The sequence below is a fragment of the Mugil cephalus genome, chromosome 15 (genome assembly GCF_022458985.1).
Source record: "Mugil cephalus isolate CIBA_MC_2020 chromosome 15, CIBA_Mcephalus_1.1, whole genome shotgun sequence".
In the NCBI taxonomy this organism is placed as follows: Eukaryota; Metazoa; Chordata; class Actinopteri; order Mugiliformes; family Mugilidae; genus Mugil; species Mugil cephalus.
Genome location: NC_061784.1, coordinates 3,106,858 through 3,125,963, shown reverse-complemented (window position 1 = coordinate 3,125,963; position 19,106 = coordinate 3,106,858). Strand labels below are relative to the sequence as shown.

The 19,106-nt window shown below is 41.4% G+C and overlaps 1 protein-coding gene across 5 annotated transcripts in view; it reads right to left on the bottom strand.

The window, feature by feature from the left end:
• Positions 1-19,106, bottom strand: part of gria3a (glutamate receptor, ionotropic, AMPA 3a) — a 69,666-nt gene that overhangs the window by 45,956 nt on the left and 4,604 nt on the right. For all 5 annotated transcript variants that reach the window (XR_007114268.1, XM_047606318.1, XM_047606319.1 and 2 more), the window contains exon 3: positions 9,144-9,383. Coding sequence is in view for 4 of the 5 variants with exons in the window: in XM_047606318.1 (XP_047462274.1) it covers positions 9,144-9,383 (240 nt within the window). In the remaining variant the exon portion in view is untranslated. The remainder of the gene's footprint in view (positions 1-9,143; positions 9,384-19,106) is intronic.

Here is a 19,106-nt window from a genome sequence, read left to right as displayed (position 1 = left end):
GCGTATGGGATTCTCTTGAATATATGCGCTTAGTAGCCCACACAGCACTGCCCAGGAGAGGAGGATGTGCTCCTCTCATATGCTGTATTTTGCAGCTCATAGGATTGGTTTTATAGAGCATAGCACTGTTGGCTTAAAGTGGGCACAAAATAAAAGCGCAAGCGCCCCTTAATCATGTATAGCACTTTGGAATAAAGGACATTCAAGCAATCAAATTAGATTATCTTCTGCTCTACTAAACATTTGCTTAGGCTTAGATTTTCAAATTTCAAAAAAGAATATTTGATCAAATGTATAATAAAACATTTACCAACAGACTTTTTTTTTTTTTTTTCTCTGTGACAGCCAGAGCTGGAATAAAAAGACTGACTGAGGATGTGCTGGCACCTGGCACTGTGTTTCTTCTTGACTGTCTTGGGCAGCGGCTCACATGATGGCTGAGCGTGGTGTGCAGCCTCAACTCTGACTCAGTCATCCCTCCCCCTCCCTGGAGAAGGTGACCTCTTTAAAATTCTCTTGCAGGCATCTGAACTACGCTGTTGTCACGGGACGCCCAAAGCCGAGCGCGCCACCGAAGGCAACTCAGACAAAGCCACTGAACCTACTTCAGAGAAATCTCCAGAAATCTCAACACTTATTATGTAGCTCCGCGAGGAAGACTGCTTTCAGTGGGCAGTTCGCTCAGGGCTGGCGAAATAAAAAGGATTATGGCTGCCAAATGACAGTAAAAGGACACTTCTGAGCACAATTAGCCTAACAACGCCTACTCCAAATGCAGCTCAATGTAGATAGCAGCTCCCTGTTCCAAATTAGCTGAACCGCAAAGAGCCCAGCACCCCCACACCACCCACTCCTGCCAAATCTCTGATCAGACCTAATCAAACAGATTAGTTCGTATGTAATGACAGCTGCAAAGTTGCTAGCAGAAAGTTGGTCTGTATTCCTCCTGTTTTCTTTCGTCTTTTACGTAAGTTTAATTCACACTTCTCTAAATCTTAACCTTCGCTTCGCTTAAAGAAAATACAGATTCTGTAGTTATATATACATAAAGTACCGAGGCAGCCAGAGTGACAGACAGAATATTTGTATTTGAACCACATACAAAGAAATGGATGGTTCTGGATGGATGCTGCCTGTTCTGTTTCTCCTATAAAAAAAACATCCTCCCATCGCTTCAGCAAATAAAAATGGCATTTTCTCCTGGGCAAACAGGGAAGCACACATCACATCAATCTCTTTCATAATGCAAAAAGACTACTGTTGTAATGGCCTTGCGTTATCCTGAAAGCAAGTGTCCTGAAATAGATGGAGAGGCCTGGTCAGAGCAGCGCCTAATAAAGCAGAAGGGCGCTCTATTAGTCACCTGGTTTCATATTTGGTCATGCAGTATCGTAAGGTTAGAGCAGATCAAAAAATAAATAAATACATAAATAACTAAAATGATGGTAGCGTGGTCTAAATTTGATGTAGTAAAACACATTTGGAGCATCTGACAGCATGTCTGACAGCGCTTGGCTCTCTGTGCCGTTCGCAGTTTTCTGACACGGGCGAAACACAAAGGCTTTGCTGACTCCTCTGTTCCTTCCCTCACTCTCTCCGTCTCACACAGATTTATTTTCTATTCATTTGAAGACGAGGCTGTTTCTTCGTCTGTGAGCAGCTGAGGCAACAATGTTGAGCTGCAGAGAGAAGAAAATCTTGATTTTAGCCGGAAAAAACATCCTAAAATGCTCATGCCGTTTATTCTTAAGCCAGCAGGAAGTAAACAGACCTGTGGTGTTAAAGCAGTTGATGTCATTTTTGTCAGTAGCAGCATCATGAGTCAAGAAACAGAACTAAGAATCAACTGCCTATTGTTATTACTTACATATATAGCAATAGGGATCGATCATGCTTTGCATTTCTGATTGACAACATATATCTTATATTGATCTCATGTGAAATTAAGACTACAGTTGACAAATGCAGTTTTGTCACAGTGTTTGAACAGAGTCAAGACTGGTGATAGACTTTTGTCACACACTTCCTCCGCTATCCCGACCTCCATGTTCAGTATTATTCATTTAACAGATATTTATCAATCTTCGATATGTTTGATTAGGGCGATTAGTTATCTTGCTCCTAACATATCCTGGAACCATTCCCAAACAGTGGAGAACAAGTTGTATTTTATATCCATGTCCATCCAGACTCATATGCAAGACACATGAAGTAAAGAAAAGAATCTTGGAAAAATGTATCGAGTGTATTTTCTCTGAGGAGTATAGAAGAACTTGTCTCCTGAAGCTAAGAATCAGCAAAAGCAATGAGCTTGTAGTGGACTATCAGAGGAGCAGGAGGTTCACTGTCACATGGACTCCATTCAGATTTGTGTGAGTAATTTTATTCAGATGGACACTAGAACCCAGTCAAAACAAGCATGCCTCAGTTGGTGCAATCTGACCCTCTGGCTGCTGATTTTTAATCAGATTGTGAATACTGGTGTAAACTTTCATTAATTAATTCTCCATAAAACATGTAAAACAATCTAAACGCTCGACCCGACTCTTTCTCTCAGGTTAGAATAAATACATTGTGTCTACACATGTTTGCCCCTCGTCGAGTAAATATAAAGGTGATGTGACCAGTTTCTGGGACAGACAGAGACATGGAGGCAGCAACAGAAAGAGTTGTTTGAAGTTGAACAAAGATGAAATTGACGGCGCCAGCAACAGCATTGAAAATGTGGGTCCTTCACCAATTTCCATAACAAGCCTACGTCTGAATAAACTGTTTCCAAATTGATTTTCCAGACAATGTACAACATCAAAATAACAGATGTCAAGGTGAAAATTTTCCAAGATAAGGTTTCAAGACATGTTGACTTACATGATAAAAATGTATATTTTCTAGAATATATTTTAGTATGCCTCTATTGTGCCGCTGGCTTATTATTACACTGCTATGACTTAGCGGAACACTAGAGTACAACAGATCTCATATTTACTATATTATTATTAGTAATGCTTGCTTTTTCAACGATAAATCATCTATTTATAGTCTCATGGTGCCAAATATGAAAGGACCTAATATTCTACACTTCCATGCACTAATACGATAACTTCAGAATCATATAAAATGTAACATGACTAGAAGCATGTGAGCATAATGGATACGCTGATACAAATTCAGCACAGTGTACAGCACTGAGGGTTGAGAGAGCTGAGAGTTGAGGGGAAATCCAGGAACTGTCCAAGGTCCTGAAACAACGACTTCTGCACTGGACAGTTCTTTTTCACCCAGCCTGTTACGTTGGGCTACTCACTCCTTTAGAAACTACATGAATAAAGACTCATGAAGAATGATGTGTGAAGACACACACAGCAGAGACAATCAAACATTTATCTTTTTTCCACTGTTGCCAGTTCATTAGTTCTAGTCTGCTAGGCTGACGCAGAAATGACTTGTAGATACTGGCAGACTGAGCGCAGGAAATGACTTGTAATGATACCAAGCAGTGCAACTCCACTACTCAAGAAAAGAACAAAGATTTAAAAAGTGATGCAATTGTTTGAAATTACGTAACGTCTTTCTCAAGGTTGCTGTAGCTACACAAGTGCGTGACATTCTCTGCGACGCGAGCCTGTCAGCCGGTCTGTTCAGCTGAGAAGACGCGCCTTTATATCAGAACGCAAGTATGTCCAAAACAAGATCTGCGTCTGTAGCCCCAAAACTTATTCGCGCTGAGAGGTAAAACAACGGATTTTATAAATAAATAGGTGGACGTTTGAAAAGATTTGTTATTCTGAATTAATAATTCACAAGATTGTAGTGATATAAAGGGGTCGATGCTGCGGTAGGGAGCAGAAAGTCTACAGCTTACGCGTTGTTTGATGTTGATTTCAAGCTGCACTGCCTCTGCATGCGTGGATGTGCATGGATCAATTGGCGCCATTTTGGGCGTCTGGCAGAGGATTGAGTGCTGGATAACAGAGGAGGTTTGCTTCATGCAGAAACACTCAGAGACAGCCAACGCCTCAGCTGGATCTTCTCAGTGAATGCACAACGGCCTTTGAGGTTTTCACCAATGAGGTCACCACACAGTACACACACAGACACGTACGCAGCTTCCAAACCGCCTTTTCAGACACACTCTGTTCCCAGGCGTGAATCTAAGGGCAGTCTGATTCACACAGAGAATCCAAGATGTATTCAACACTGCCTTAAAGAGGATCCACAAAAAGACCTCAAATAAAATAGTCTTTTCGATTTTAAAAAATCATTTAATTTGACATATGTTGTCCTAGGTTATTTTAACTAAGTGCCTTTATTAAAGCCTTATGCTTTCACACATGCATCTCTTTGTTTTTCAGAGTCCTTTCTCTTACATAGAAACACCTTTCAGTCTTTCCTTGTGTTGCGTGTGTATCTCAGTGACGCTCTCTTCGTACGGTATATTTACTATCAGACATAATAGTGTCCTTCAACTGGGGATGAAAACATCTCTCTTGAAGTGGAGGAGCTTGATTGATGAATCTCTGCCTTAGTCCCAATATTAGGGCCTGAGAGGAAAACTGTGTTTACCCACAGAGGAGGGGGGTCAAGGCTTATTGATATGTGTCCATCTTGGGGTGAAGCTGCAGTAAAGTGTTCACAGAGTGGAACAGCTGCTCGGTGCCATTCGCTCTCTCTTCCATTCTTTGTTAATGAGCCTGTGTGCCTGACTGCTGAGTGCAGCTCTTTAGCAGCCTGCAATTAATCAGATGTTTCCTTGCAGAGACGAAACCAAAGAGACGTTCAGCAGCAGGGCGGTGTGATTACACTTGGAATGCAAATTCTCCACCGTCCTCACCATCTCTATTTGTCAGAGAGGCAGCAGGATGCAGGAAAAGCTGCATTTAAGGATGTTAGATTGTGCTCCTTCGTTTTGATGGCAGCAACAGGAAGTTAGGGCCTAGTTTGTATTATGTGGAGTTCATGAATCAGGAGGACTACATTACGCAGTGAGCATTATGCAGTGAGAGCTCACACTCACTCAAGCACCGTGCGCGTCAAAGACATTGAATCTAATGCCCACACTTATTTAACAGTCGAAGTTAATTTGCTATTAGCGCCCCCTCAATAGTGGTGCGCTGCAAACACATCTGCACGTAAAAATCTAAAATAATAACCCAAGACTATGTAATAGTGCAAACACTGATGCTGGATAATGACATAATGATGTATTTTCATCTTTGATATTGCTTCATAATTTTCCTAGCAGTATTTTGGGATGAGAAAAACACCGACAGCCTGATCCGTCTCTCCATTACTGAATTAGCCAGACTACCTTGAGGTCATCGCATAGGGGAGGAACGCTCAATTTCTATAAGTATCAGATGGAGAACATGCTGTACTCAGCTGGATTCAATCTATTCACACTCTAACAACATCGGTACGATCTTTAGGGCCAGACTGTGAAGATTATTAAAATTATATTTTTTATTTTATTATAAAAAACCATATTAAACTAACTAAACTAAAGAAAAAAATCATGGTACACTGTCCAAAGACGGCTGTTTTGCACAACGCAACCTGAGTTGAGCTGATACAATCATATGAGTAGCGCTGTTACGTTACAACTATGGGTCCTTGGCTAATAAGAATAATCCAGCTACATGATCTCAATTTGACAGTGACTACCTACTGCCACAAAGCAGGAAAAGAACTTTCTCAGTATGGCGAGTGAGGGAAGAAGCCACTGGAAGATGACTGTTAGTCAGGCTTTTAGTCATTTCCACATAGGCTTAGCTACACATCTTATGACAGAAGTGTAAAAGCTCATTCTACTCCAAAACAAGGACGAGTGCCCAGACCCCCCAAAATAACTGTTCTTGGATAACAGCATTTGTGCTTCATTCTCACTCTCAAACTATGCTTTGCTTGTTGTTTGTGATTCTGTCTGATATATGGACAGTGTCCCCTACATGGAGAGCCTCTCTGTAGATGGAAGCCGGGAGTGAGGCTTGCTGCGACTTGTAATGACCTGAAACGGCTGTTTGGAACAAATAAAGACCAAAAACAAAGACCAAACTTGCCAAGTAGCTCATCTTGAGTGTGTTGTTTACCACAAGCCTGTACACTGACTAAACTAGTTTCTTTTTAATTATACGTTCAAGCAGTTTGTCAACGTAATCAAGCAACTAAAAGCCTGCTAAGGCATGGACGCACCAAACTGACGTCAAAGAAATACTGGCAACAAAGGCAGACGGTGACATCACCTCGTAATGCTCACAGTGTCTGGCTGAAATATTGCACCGACTACAATGTTCTGCTCCTGCGTGAAAGGAAATAACTCCAGGAAACAGGATGAGTTAAAACAGGAAGATCTCCAAACTGTCAGACAGAGCTGGCCACTCCTGAATCCTACACAACGGTTGGTCTTGGTCTGATTTGGTACATATAATGAATGTCATTGTGAAAATATTGCTGTATTAGCATGTTCATAATAAAGGTGTAAAACAAAATGGCTTCTGTGTGCCCTTTGAACTTTGTGTTCGTACGTTTTGTTTATTTTCATCGCTTCTGTCTTTCTTTTTGTGCGCTGCTTCTCTAGGCTGAACGGCCAATTAGAGATCTCTCTGACCAACTCGTTCCAATTCAGTGTACCAAATGTGCCGTCAGGTTTCCGACCAGTACCAATGATGTGGGGAAAGACCAGAAAAAGTAGGGACGAGGATACTCGACGAAAACCAACCCCGTTGTGTCTTCAAAATCCACCACAAACCCACCCAATATCATGAGTGTTCTCATAGGAATGAATGGACTTCAATATACAACCAATTCTATGTCAAATATATGATTTGCTGATGACTGAGAAACCGTTTGGTTCAGTTTTAAGAGTCTTCAAGAGTCTTTGTTAACAGAGATTAATGGCATACTGCAGTACTTGCACAATGTTTAAGCAGCATATGTAGTTGCAGTGGATAAGCAAAACATGAAAAAAACCTGGTGAGGCCGTTTTCTCAGTGGCCAGCTGGTGATGCCCAGATGTTCTTCGGTTCAGGAGGTCTTTTCTGCCAGCAGCCATTAGTCTATTTAATGAGGACATTTCATGGGCAGTACATGCAGGATAAATACAACAGCAGCTAAACATCTTCTTCTTTGTTGTGCTTCTCCTACAACCGTGTAAGTTCCTCGGTTTCCCCTTTTGTTCGGCTTGTCGAGAAATCAGGCCTTCGAAAGAGACGTGGGCTGCATTAAACTCAGAGTTTACTAATTACTGTGGCTATGTCAGCTACTTAACATAGTTCAGATCAATGCCATCAGAAGACGATATCTCCAACATGAAAGTGTAGCTGAGCCTATTTGATGTCGATACCATTTCCAATTTGAAAATTAAATGTGAAGTTCATGCATGGCAACATTAAGTGGTATCTGTGAGCGTTTTATTTCCCATTGCAGTCAAAATCCCAACATACAGATACGGTTTTGATGAGAAGTTATGCCTTCAAGCTGCCATAAAAAAAAAAAAAAACAACAACAAAAAAAAAAGGAAAAAAAAAACTCTTGTGCCATGCAATGAAAGTGAGGCCATATTCCACTTCCCCAAGATCTAGAGGGGATAGACAATCTCATTTTAATGATTTTTCGATTTCAGCGGACTTTAAGAGGCCTCTGCTTTTGCTCTGATAAAAGGCCCTGTGTTGTGAAAAGGGACAGACATTTCACATATCATTGTAAAATGCCTCTGCAGCATATTACTGTCACATTGCCATGCACACTAGCAAGTCACTCACATAAGCATCTTTCAAGAGCCCCCTGCTAGTCTCTCTCAGGCCATAAATAGAGCCCTCTTCTTATAATGAAGATTAAACTGACATTTGGATGAGCGGCAGCTACATTGCTCCAGAGCCTTGATGGAGAGGAGCGGGACGGGTCTTTCTGCCAAAATAGGATAGCTAACTAGCCTGTCAGCAAACACAAGCTGTGCAGCATGTGGAAATCCATCCTAAACTACAGTGTTTACACTGTGGCACGCCGTGGAAAAGTATTACAGATGGTGGCCCGTCACTCTTGACACAGCAGGTGAAAGACCCCAACAAAGCCAAGCAAAGCTTTGAAGGCCACATCAGGAGGCAATTCTCAAAAGGGTGATTTTGCCACGGAGAGGCTATAATAAACGCGTTAATCATTTTGTCTCGACCATGCCAGGCAGCCAATTATCAGCTCCGGCAGTCAACCAGATCAATAAAACCGAGGTTCCCCCATGACATGCATGAAACGTGAAACATACATACAATCGTTGAAGTTGTAACAGACATGTAAAAAACTGTTAAAAGGTGTCTTAGTAAACAGCTCGTTCGGAAGCATTACCGAGAAGCAGACTAGAGGTGTATGAAGTGAGGGGAAGGCGGAAAAAAGGCGGCGCTTGTCCTAGAAATGCTCCATGTAGTTTAAAAATACCTGGAATGCACAGTTCTGAACAGTTTGGCACATTTAAGAATAGAGACAGTAGCCAGAGAACGTCCCTTCATGTACAAGCTTAAAATGCATGACTTTGGCACGACACTGTACCATACGCTTTTGCTGATATACATCAGCGAGTGCGTGACCAGTTAGTGGTCTAGTTTATACAGACTGATTGTTGTGCTGTTTCTCAACGCCTCCACATGCTGACCCTCGAAGGACCCCTTGCTGTAAATAGTTTGCCTACATGAGGGGAGCCCACGAAGCACATGCAGACGTTGGATGATGCTCTGCACAGTCTTTATATAATCCAATTAGAGCTAAATGATAATCAGAGAGCGCCTAGGATTAGAGTCTGCGGTTGAACTACGGCAGCGGCAGCACCTGTGAATGACTCATTTCTCTGAAGCAAAGAACTATTGAGTGCATCTGTGAGAAGGATTCAGCCACATAGTGAATTTGGATCATTACTGAAATAGATTAAATTTGTATTAGACCACTTAGAATGGAGACTGGGGATGAGGCTGGGGATGAGGATTTACATTTTAAAGTCTGATCACAAACAGCGAATAATAATAACGCTTCTGCATAAGCAGGGCTTGGCATGTCAGTGACTTTATTTCCACTTTCTTAAGCAATGAGATGTTCAGCTATCGCTCATCTGTCTCCTCCTGAATGTTATCATGCGGTGCACTTTCCAATACGGCAGCTCTCACCTCTGTCAGTGTCATAAAGGTAGACAAACTTCTCCCACTTATAATGGTCCAGCAGACTGAGAACAGCTCCTCGCAATCCGGGCCTCATCTGGATGACAAACTGCACGTCAGCGTCGATGGGGAAGCTGGGGGTAATGAAGGAGGTGTGCAGCGCCCCGCAGAAGGAGGTCAGCGTGTTCATGGACTTCCTGTCGTAGAAGCCGAAGATGGCGTAGACTCCCCGGGAGAACTGGGAGCAGACTGGTGACACAGACACAGACACAGAACAGGTTCAGGTCAGGGACAAAAGATTTATGACACCGTCCTCCTTGATTCAAGAAAAGTGTCAATAAACAAAACAAAATGGCTTAAAAAAAGTCCAAATTTAGTAGCACACTGAAGGTTAAAGTTGTTGCGTCCGCTAATGATCAGCGTAGGGGTAAAACATTTCCATATGAGGCTGAGATGGGGGAGAATTCATGATGGCATTAATCTTCCAAGCAAAGCAGCGGATATCTGAATAAATGTGTGCCATGTGGGATGTCTGCTCCCCGTGGCCATGCTCTGCTGCCCGGTGCCCTTCACTTCTCCTTGCTGTAAATGCAACTGCTTGGGTAATCAACTAGAAATAATGGGAGAGTGCACTGGCCGCAACTCTTAATGGACAAATACCCCGAAACACGAGCATGCAAATGTTCGAGCCCTGTGCTTTGCTGCAGGATAAAAGATTTATAACGAGCCCTATCTGCTGCCATCTGCGGGCCTATGGAAATGAGCTCTGGCCATAAATACTCGGCGCAACAGATACTTGGTCTTACAAGGTGCTTGCTAGTTTATTTTATTTGTACATCATAAATGAGTTTGATGACAGCAAACAGGACTGAATCGGGGTTATGAGCCCCTGCCCTAATGGTAATAACTGAAGCTGTAGAGCTGCTCTGATATTTCTGATCCTGTGCATCACACAGACCAACAACACTGCTCAGTGTAGCTGCTGGTTATTACTAGTAAATGTTAAATGACGTCAGAAGTGCTTTCATCTAATGAAATAACTGTTTTAGGGAACCAGGAGTTTCAAATCGACTTGCTCCGAGGAAAGTCCAATCTGTGACGTGTTGATCGTTGCATAATAATAATAATAAACTTGTAGCTCTCTTTGTACATGCATGCACAATTAATAAAAAGGATATTTGTTAATATTTTGTTTTAAGCATCTCCTCATTTCAGCTTCTGTCTGTAAATCCTGGGATAAATTAAAGGATTATTTTTATCTTATCTTCAGATTCACTGCTTTTCTTTGTTCATCTCTTCTCTCACAACTGCTTAAAAGCATCCAGTCTACAAACATTCAAATACTAAAAAGAGAACCGTCCGGGGGCCAGAGTTGGGAGGTGGAAGCAAAAGAGCAGGTGTGGAATCAAGCTGGGCAAGGGAAACATGTTCCAGGACACTTTGTGTTGGCCTCCAACACACAAGATTCTGCTTTTAAAAATCTAATTTAGCAGGTATCTGCCCTAATATCCCAGATCTATGTGGCAGATGCCCAGCCTGTCCTTGAAACTTGTGTGTCCTTTTCTTGCTCCAGATTACAGAAATATTGACAGATTTTTGTGACTTTGGCAAAATTTTCTCCAAAAATGATCATCTCCCCCTTTAACCTATGATTTTACATGAATGAATTGATTTATTAATCGTGGTATTTAAACTGATTGGATGGATGGATGGATGGATGGATGGATGGATGGATGGATGGATGGATGGATAGATAGATAGATAGATAGATAGATAGATAGATAGATAGATAGATAGATAGATAGATAGATAGATAGATAGATAGATAGATAGATAGATAGATAGATAGATATTTATGGACGGGTCACTGTTTTAGTTTGTCTTGCCACGTTTTCAAAGACATACATGATGAAACACGCGTGAAACAGACTTCTGCCAATGGTTTCAACATAAGCAATCCAAGAGCAACAGCAGAGAAGAAAAAGACTGAAAGCTAAAAATCACAGGACTTACAACGTCCAACAGACTGACACAAACTATGTATTTCCTAGCCTTGTTATTGTGTTAAAGAATTTCCAGCTAACATTTGAGAAACATTATTTAAGGAACCTTGTGTTAGCTATGAGAGACTAAATGTATTTTGTTAGTTAAAAGCATTTACATTTATGACTGTAGTTGCAGCAAAATCATTTCACAGTTCTGTCATTTCTTCATGTGTTACTCTGGAGCTCAGAGCTGTAAGCGTTCCAACATTGGACTTTGCTACTAAGACAACCCTTTTGTCTTCCACACATACTTAATGATTCAGTTCAGTCGTCTGTCTCTCTCTCTCATTTTATCTTTCCTCCATTTCTTGAGTCTTGGACTTAACTCAGTACACACATCGGCCGATCTGATGTGTGTACTGAGTTAAGTCTTGAAAGGCCAGACTGCCATTCTTTGACACGCAAAACAAACACAGGCATCCACAGAAATGCCACAGAGATAGCTCTAATCAAGCGCTACTCCGTCTTCCAGGGGCCACTGCACCACTGTTTTACATCTAAAAGACCATCTTTAAGGATGCTTTCAAGGACTTCCAAACAATTAAACCCTCTCCCTTCAAATGGAAAAAAATCCTCAGAGCAAATGATTTCGTTTTGGGCTCTGCATGCTGCTCGGTTGTTCTTTTCAGGATAACATCATTCAACAAGAAACCGAGCCTCCTCAAATTACCGACCTCTAATTTCGTCACAATATTCAGCTCATGTTATCCACACAAAATAGAAGGCAGGCGTAAAATGAATACCTCCCCGCTCATCTAATATCGCCCAGCTCTATTCGCAAAAACCGAGGCGATACCTTTTGTTTATGAAGGTTAAATGGAAAGCCGGTTCTCCCAAAGGACTAATGAAATCATATATTTGGGCTCATGAAGCAGTAAACACTTAGCCAGCTACAGTAAATTCTCCGGATCATGGTCAGAAATGAAGATCCGCATCATTTACTTTATTACAGAGGGGAAGTGGAGCTATTTTTCTGATCTGCGCGTTTCTGTTCTGAATACTAATGCAGGCGTCCCATGCATGATTAATATCCAACTGGAGGAATTCACCTCTCTTCACTCTTCCATCTTATTCACCACCCAACAAACACCCACATCTGCCTGTCATTGTTGCCGGTTGTCTCGCTCTCTCCTCTTCTCCCTCAACATCCATCTCTCGGCTCTCACCACCTCCTCAAACAGGTAGATTCAGCAGCTCCAGTAGCACCAACACTGTCATGAGTCTTCCCCTGGGTGTGTAAATATGAGGGCCTCTGCTTCAGATAGTTAGGGAGTTTGAGTCTATCCAAGCACTCGCTGATGGAGGGATGGGCCTGATGTGTATGTGCACAGTGGAACTGAGCCTACAAACTGAATTCTTAAAGCTCCACTGCAGAGTGGAAATAGAGGAGAGCTGTGGTTCTGGCCTGAAAAGGGGGGGAAAAAAGACAATGCTGTGAGGAAATCGAACTTCATGTATATAAAAAAGTGAGAATGAGGAACTGGATAGAGGTGGACTCATGAGACCAGGAGGTGAACCCTCTGTACAGAGAGAGTGGTTCATTTGAAATGATTGAGAGCTGCATTTGGACAAAGTGAGGCTAGCAATTTAACTTTTCGTGACGATAACAAATAACGCGTTTACTCCGTAGCCTGGTGGGAACTATTCTGGCACAGTCTAAAAGCTTTGCATGCAGGAATACTACAGGAAGGGAGAGCAGCAGGGCTTCAGCTCGTTTTCCAGAGGCAGAGGGAGGCTATGACGGCCTACGCCACATGGGAATACCTGTCCTGCCCTATACCAGGTTCACGTGTTCAGTAAATGGATAAGGCAGAGGACAAAATACAGCACGCAGCTGCACCGACTTAAAAAGGATGGGGTCAAAGAGAAACTAGAAACTCTGAAAATAGTATCAGCAAATGGTGCAGAAGGTGCACTGGCTGCACAGATAGCTTGAATGATTCTATCGGTGTTGCAAGGAGAAACGTTAGGCATCACCAAAGACAGTAGGAATCATCCTCTGGGTACCAGGAATGGTTGTAGCTACAGGACTCCACAACTATTCTTTTATTATGCTGCTGATTAAATGGTTGATACTGTCACACAGCTAGCATGGCTAAAATGGCTGTCTTCTCACTCCCCTCTGATTTGATCACTTTATTTAAAAGTTAATCAATGAAAATCTGATCACTAACACTTCAGAAGGTTGAATTAGCTGTAAATTAGTGCTTTGGTGTGCGGAAATAGGAGAAAATGTACTGCTGATGTATTACAAGTCTCTATATCTTCATGTGGGTTTAAATAAGATTGATTCCCAGTCTCATCTGACTATTGGTCTTTGATTCCAAATTATTGACAACATAAGGCAAAGGGACAACCCACAATGTAACTCCACAACAACTGTCCATCACACACCGACTACACCATATTTCTGTCAAACCAACAATATCAATATACACCCATCAGACATAACGTTAAGTTCTATTATTGTGTAGGTCTCCCTTGTTCCTCCAAAACAGTTGTGACTCAGCAGAGAATGAACATGGACCCTCTGAGGGTGTCCTGTGGTGTCTGGTAATAGAATGTTGTTATTTTGGGATCTAGTGAATTTGGAGGCCAGGTCAACGCCTTGTGCTGTTCTTTACATTTTTTTTTTAGTTGTTCCTAAAACGTTTTTGTGTGTGTGTGCCAGGCTGCATCCTGCTGTCATCAATGAGGTGGTGCTATGGGGTGGGGGTGTCTGGTCTGATCTAGGTGGGCGGCAGGCCGACATGTCAGTGGTTTTAATGTTGTGGCTGATTGGTGTATTTAGTTGTCAGGTTAAAAAATAGATAGATTAAATAGATAAAGTTGAGTCACAGAAAGGAGAATACAGATGTAGTGTTGCGAATATATGGAAATAAATTCAAAAGTAATTTATCTCTCTTTCCATTTATGTTTAAAGGGATATTACATCACCGAATGGGACAGCATTACTAGGCTGGTCAGAGAATGCCAGCAAATCTTGAAAATGTGCTGACTGACAGACCCTCAGCAAATTCGATGTTTCCTAATGTAAACAGCCTTGTTCCTAAAACCAAACAGCCAACATGTCTTTGTGTTATTCAGGGTAATGGGCATGCACCCTACCAGCAGCCGAGAGGTGTTGGCTGGACAAGATGTGAAGGAATTCTGTCTGGACATTTCTGTCTGCATCTGTCACGGTTTAGTTTGAAACATTGCAAATAGCTGTAGAGATGCTACAGACCGAGTTCACAAAGTTCACCAAGAACCATTTTTAACTCTCAGTAATTCAGTTTCTGTTTTTATAGAGTCATGAGAGGCCACGAGCCCTCCCAGCACGCACAATTACCCTTTTTCTGATGGATATTATAAAACATTTGGTTGTTTGTCCCCAAACTGTAACAGCCAAACCCAACCAGCAACAGTGATATATATAGTTCAGAAAATAAATATATATCATATTTTTCTTTTTTTTTCCTCTTTTTAGTGTTAGTTAGTGTTTCAGGTAGAACCTTCTAAAACACTGTTGTGCACAAGCACAAATTAACATGTAGCCTTCTCTATTTATAGGAAACGCCTCCAGTTTTCCTCAGTACTGGTGGCAAGAAAAAAGTAGTCCAGGTTTTGAATAAGCATGTCAAATAAAAGGCCACGTCTGAAAACATACATATTTTGAGTCACTTACGAGTTACATGAAAGTCTTCAACAGCATGGTACTGCATGAGCACGTATCTCCCTCACTTCAAACCACGGAAATCAGTTTTCAAATCACTAAATTCTACAGTGATGGATTATTTCTGGCCATTATTGAAATCCTCCTGCTCCTCATGTAGCTATTATATATATATAGTTTGAACATAAGTCATGAAAAACAAACATTTTGACCACTTTTTCATATTAGAAAATGGACCATATGAGTTGCAAAGATTGTACTTTCAAATTTGCATTTTCACTTGAACAAGAAAAGGTTTGTGTTAGAAGAGGACACTTAAAGCAATCCCTCGTTCAAGTAGGCTCCACGCTATGTATATTGCTAACTATATCAACATGGCTGGATGAATAGCAGTGTCTTTGCTAGTGTCTTAGGCGCTTTTCTGAAAAGTTTCACGAACATTTGTTAATTTTTTTTTAATGTTCGTGCCCCGACATCTCCTCAAATGACCGCATAAGATTCAAATGTTGTTTTGAATCAAATATCTTGGTGGCTTGACCTTCTTCACTGCTGACATTGTGACTGGAATGCAGCACAGGTGGCTGCATTTCACTTCAGGGATGTCCTGCCATAGTGGATCCTGGTTAGCTGTCTAAGCTGTCATGGCTTACTGGGCCTTCTTCAGTGCGTTTGGCCTTCTGTGTCAAGTCAACATGTCAGCAGTGGAAAAAAGCACCATTACCAAGAAGTTTGTTACATAAAAGTGTAATTAATTTTTATGTATATTCCTGGTCAGAGTAAATTGGTATTGGTACAATAGCTGATGACCAAATAACACATTTTGGTCCTGAATAGAAAAAACTAAAATGATAATCAAGGCTCATATTTTTCCTGAAAGTACACCGGCTTTTGTATTTTGACAAGAAAGAACAGCATTTAGCAGGCGCGCCTGAGCTCAGCCTAGCAGTTGTGTTTTTAAATGCCTATTTTAGTAAAGATATCTGTTTCTCTTTCTGTGCAGCCGCTCAGCGCATCCAAAAAAAAAAAACAAAAAAACACGCCACTTTAAATTTCCTATGTAAAACCGTACAAGGCAACAATACAAACACTGTGCGTGCCATCTCTAATGCGGCGGCTCTTTACTACATTACATGTGCTCTGGGTTGAATGAGCTGCATTTATTCTGCTCAGTGAGGCCTTGTTAAGACCTGCTCGTTCAATCTGACCATATGAAATCACGTTTGTTTTTTAGATGAAAACCTGACTGAAGGCGAAGCACGAGCCGTTTAAATGATTTCTGTGTTATGACATTTGAGTGTTTCATATTTTCATCCACATTATGGTCTGCATTGTTGCGCAATTAGTCTCAGCTGACCAACCAGAGAGAAAGCAGAGGGCACATAGCGACTGAAGGCTGAGTAGGTGTTTCTCCTCAGGCAGTGTTGCTGCATGTTGGCTGGAATTCCCTCTTCTCTGCAGATTAGAGTTTTGTAAAAGCACATTTTTTCTCTCTCTCTCTCTCCAGTGGGTTATCCCCTCCAGACACTCATTATATGCAAAGACCAGTGCAACACTAGTTGGATTAGCCCTAATCTGAGACATTCAACTGGATGGATGCAGCCCACATACTTAAAACAACGCAAAGAAATATATGGCAAGGATGCACAGACTTGGCCTGTGGCTACCGGAGTATTATATTATATGGAAGAATACATGTCACTGAACCAACGGGTGAAATGATCCACCAACAAATTATTTGCATGTTCTGCAAAAACATCATCCAAGGATAACACATTCAATAAAACAAACATGCTGCAGAGGACAGATCAGCGAGTGTTTGTGAATTGTGTTTTAATTCATACATAAAGGTTTATATTAATTATATGTGATGCTAGGTCTGAGCTCTGGTCTTGAGTTTTGCAAACTGCTAAAATGAGGTCTGCAGTATGAATATTAAACTAAATCTTTTTTTAAATACGCCAAAGCAATGAGGTGATTTTACTCATTTACATTTAAGAAAAAGGCTCAGACAACTTCCAAATGTATGAAAACAGTTCCTCTAAATTATTCACTGCCCCGACAGCATCTTTGGCCTCCATTTGCATCTTTCCGTTTAGTTCACAGCCTGTTGTCCTTGAATATCTCAGGTAACATTTAGTGGGCAGCGGCAGAGATTTCAGAGGCAGCCGTGCGGAAGGACGTTGTGTAAGACTCCAAAAAACTGCTGCAGCAACACTGTAGCTTGTCAGTAGTGATCACCGTCGCTCTGTTACAGCGCTGACATGTAAGCACATTCTGATGCACAGAATGAAGGACTAGCTGCACATCTCCAGTGGCTTGGCCCTCGAGCAACTTCAGTGCAATTCTGCCATTTAGCAGCATTATGGCCAGCCAGGGCCAAACAACACATTCGGAGGAAAATAAGAAAGACTCGCTCTTGAATCAGACGGAGCTTGTTGTCGTCCGAATACATTCAGCCCTTTGCACTTGACTAACGGTTACATGCCTCTAAATGTTGGTAGGATCGTTGGATCACCATTGTTCAAAGAAACCTAATGCATTTATGCTGCATGATGGCCTGTGAGTCATGGTTTTCCCTCCAGAAACAGACCCTAAAAGCGCCTATTAAACTGGGGGGGGGTCAAACCACCTATTCATGGTCAGTGAATGTATTGCTTAGAAAACAACTGTGTGCACCTAAAATGACTCTTATTCATATTCCAAAACATCATAAGGGCACTTGTGAATTTGCTACGCTTCCCAGTGAAAGAGCCATGACAAATCTGAGGATGACTGCTTGTCAGCTTGGCGCAGGTCATGCAAACTGACAGGACTCTGGCTGCAGTCGCATTAACTTGGATATTTTTAACAGTGCATTGTTAAAAAAGGACGCGCTTTTGGGTAAGTGTCTCTCTCTGTTCAAGGGCTCACAAATCAAGAGAATCCATTTAAAGCTTTCAAATGCAAAAGCACAAACTTCTGACCAGCCAAATATCTAACTCAAGGTGGTGAATATGTTTTTTTTTTTTTTCATACTGAACAGGTTTTTTTTTGATAATTGAATTCACTGGTGTTGTGTCCCGATTATCAGTGACCTAGCTGCTATTTTAAAAAAAACGCTTTCAGTAATCATCATTATTATATGTACAGACGTTTATTACTGCAGCCACAGTGTGGATTAAGATAGAAACGATCATGATGAACGCTCTCCCTCAGGCCAAACAATTTGACAACCTTGTCTCTGAAGCTCATGCATCATTCATGACTTGTCGGTTTGAATGAGTTCTCAGGGTAATGACGAATCCAAGGTTGTTATTGGGTTTGGTTACATTCCAGTCTGCTTGTTTTGCCACAGTAGCTGCAGCAAAAAAAAAATTTAAAAAATAATAAAAAATATGAAGCGCGTTGCCAAATTGAAATTTACCTTTAGATATTACAAAATGTTCTGAGGCAATAATCTGAAACCAGTGAAAACAGCCAGTGATGAGCCCTTTCTTCCTGTAACTGCCTTGATCACAGAATTCATTTTGGAAACTATGCTTGTTTGCATTTTCACTGAGGAGAGTTTTTTTTTTACAGTACGAACGTCAACGTTTGTACAATAATAAATGTGAAGCTATTGTGGGCAGCCGTTATCTTAACACTGGATGCACGGGGAAACAGCGATCTTGGCGCTAATTAATGAGTTTTCACTGGCATTATAGCAACGACACGACGACGCCAGGAAGTTCCAAGAAATGAAACCACAGTGTGTCCTTCTTATACTTACGGTTTTGTATGGTTTAATAAACAAGCAAGATATATTTCTGTCTTTGTGCTAATCTAAAGTGCAGGTTCCTATTTACTGTACACACTGGCCACGGTGTCAGTCTTCTCATCTAACTTTAGGCAAGAAATTAAACAAGACTAATTCCCAAAACGGTGAGCTGTACATCAGATCCAGGGAATGTAACAGAGTGATTCCAAGCAAGCAAAAATAAAGTCACGTAATAAATGACTCAGAGATGATATATTAGATAGATACATGTCCACGCAGCCTGCCATGGGATGTATGTAAGTTACATAAAAAGTTTAAGCTGATATGTCTTCAGTCTTCAGCATCCAGCTGGTGCACTAACCCCTGTCAGTGGCCAGAGATGCCATCCAATTATTTATTTTTTTATCTCACCGAGCTTTCAGATAAACACATTACAAGTGAAATGCTTTACTTTTCAGTTATGCTCTGTGAAAAGCCCGAACATCAGCTCAGCCAGCCTAGACTGAACCCAACCCGGGCCTCACTACAGCCTATTC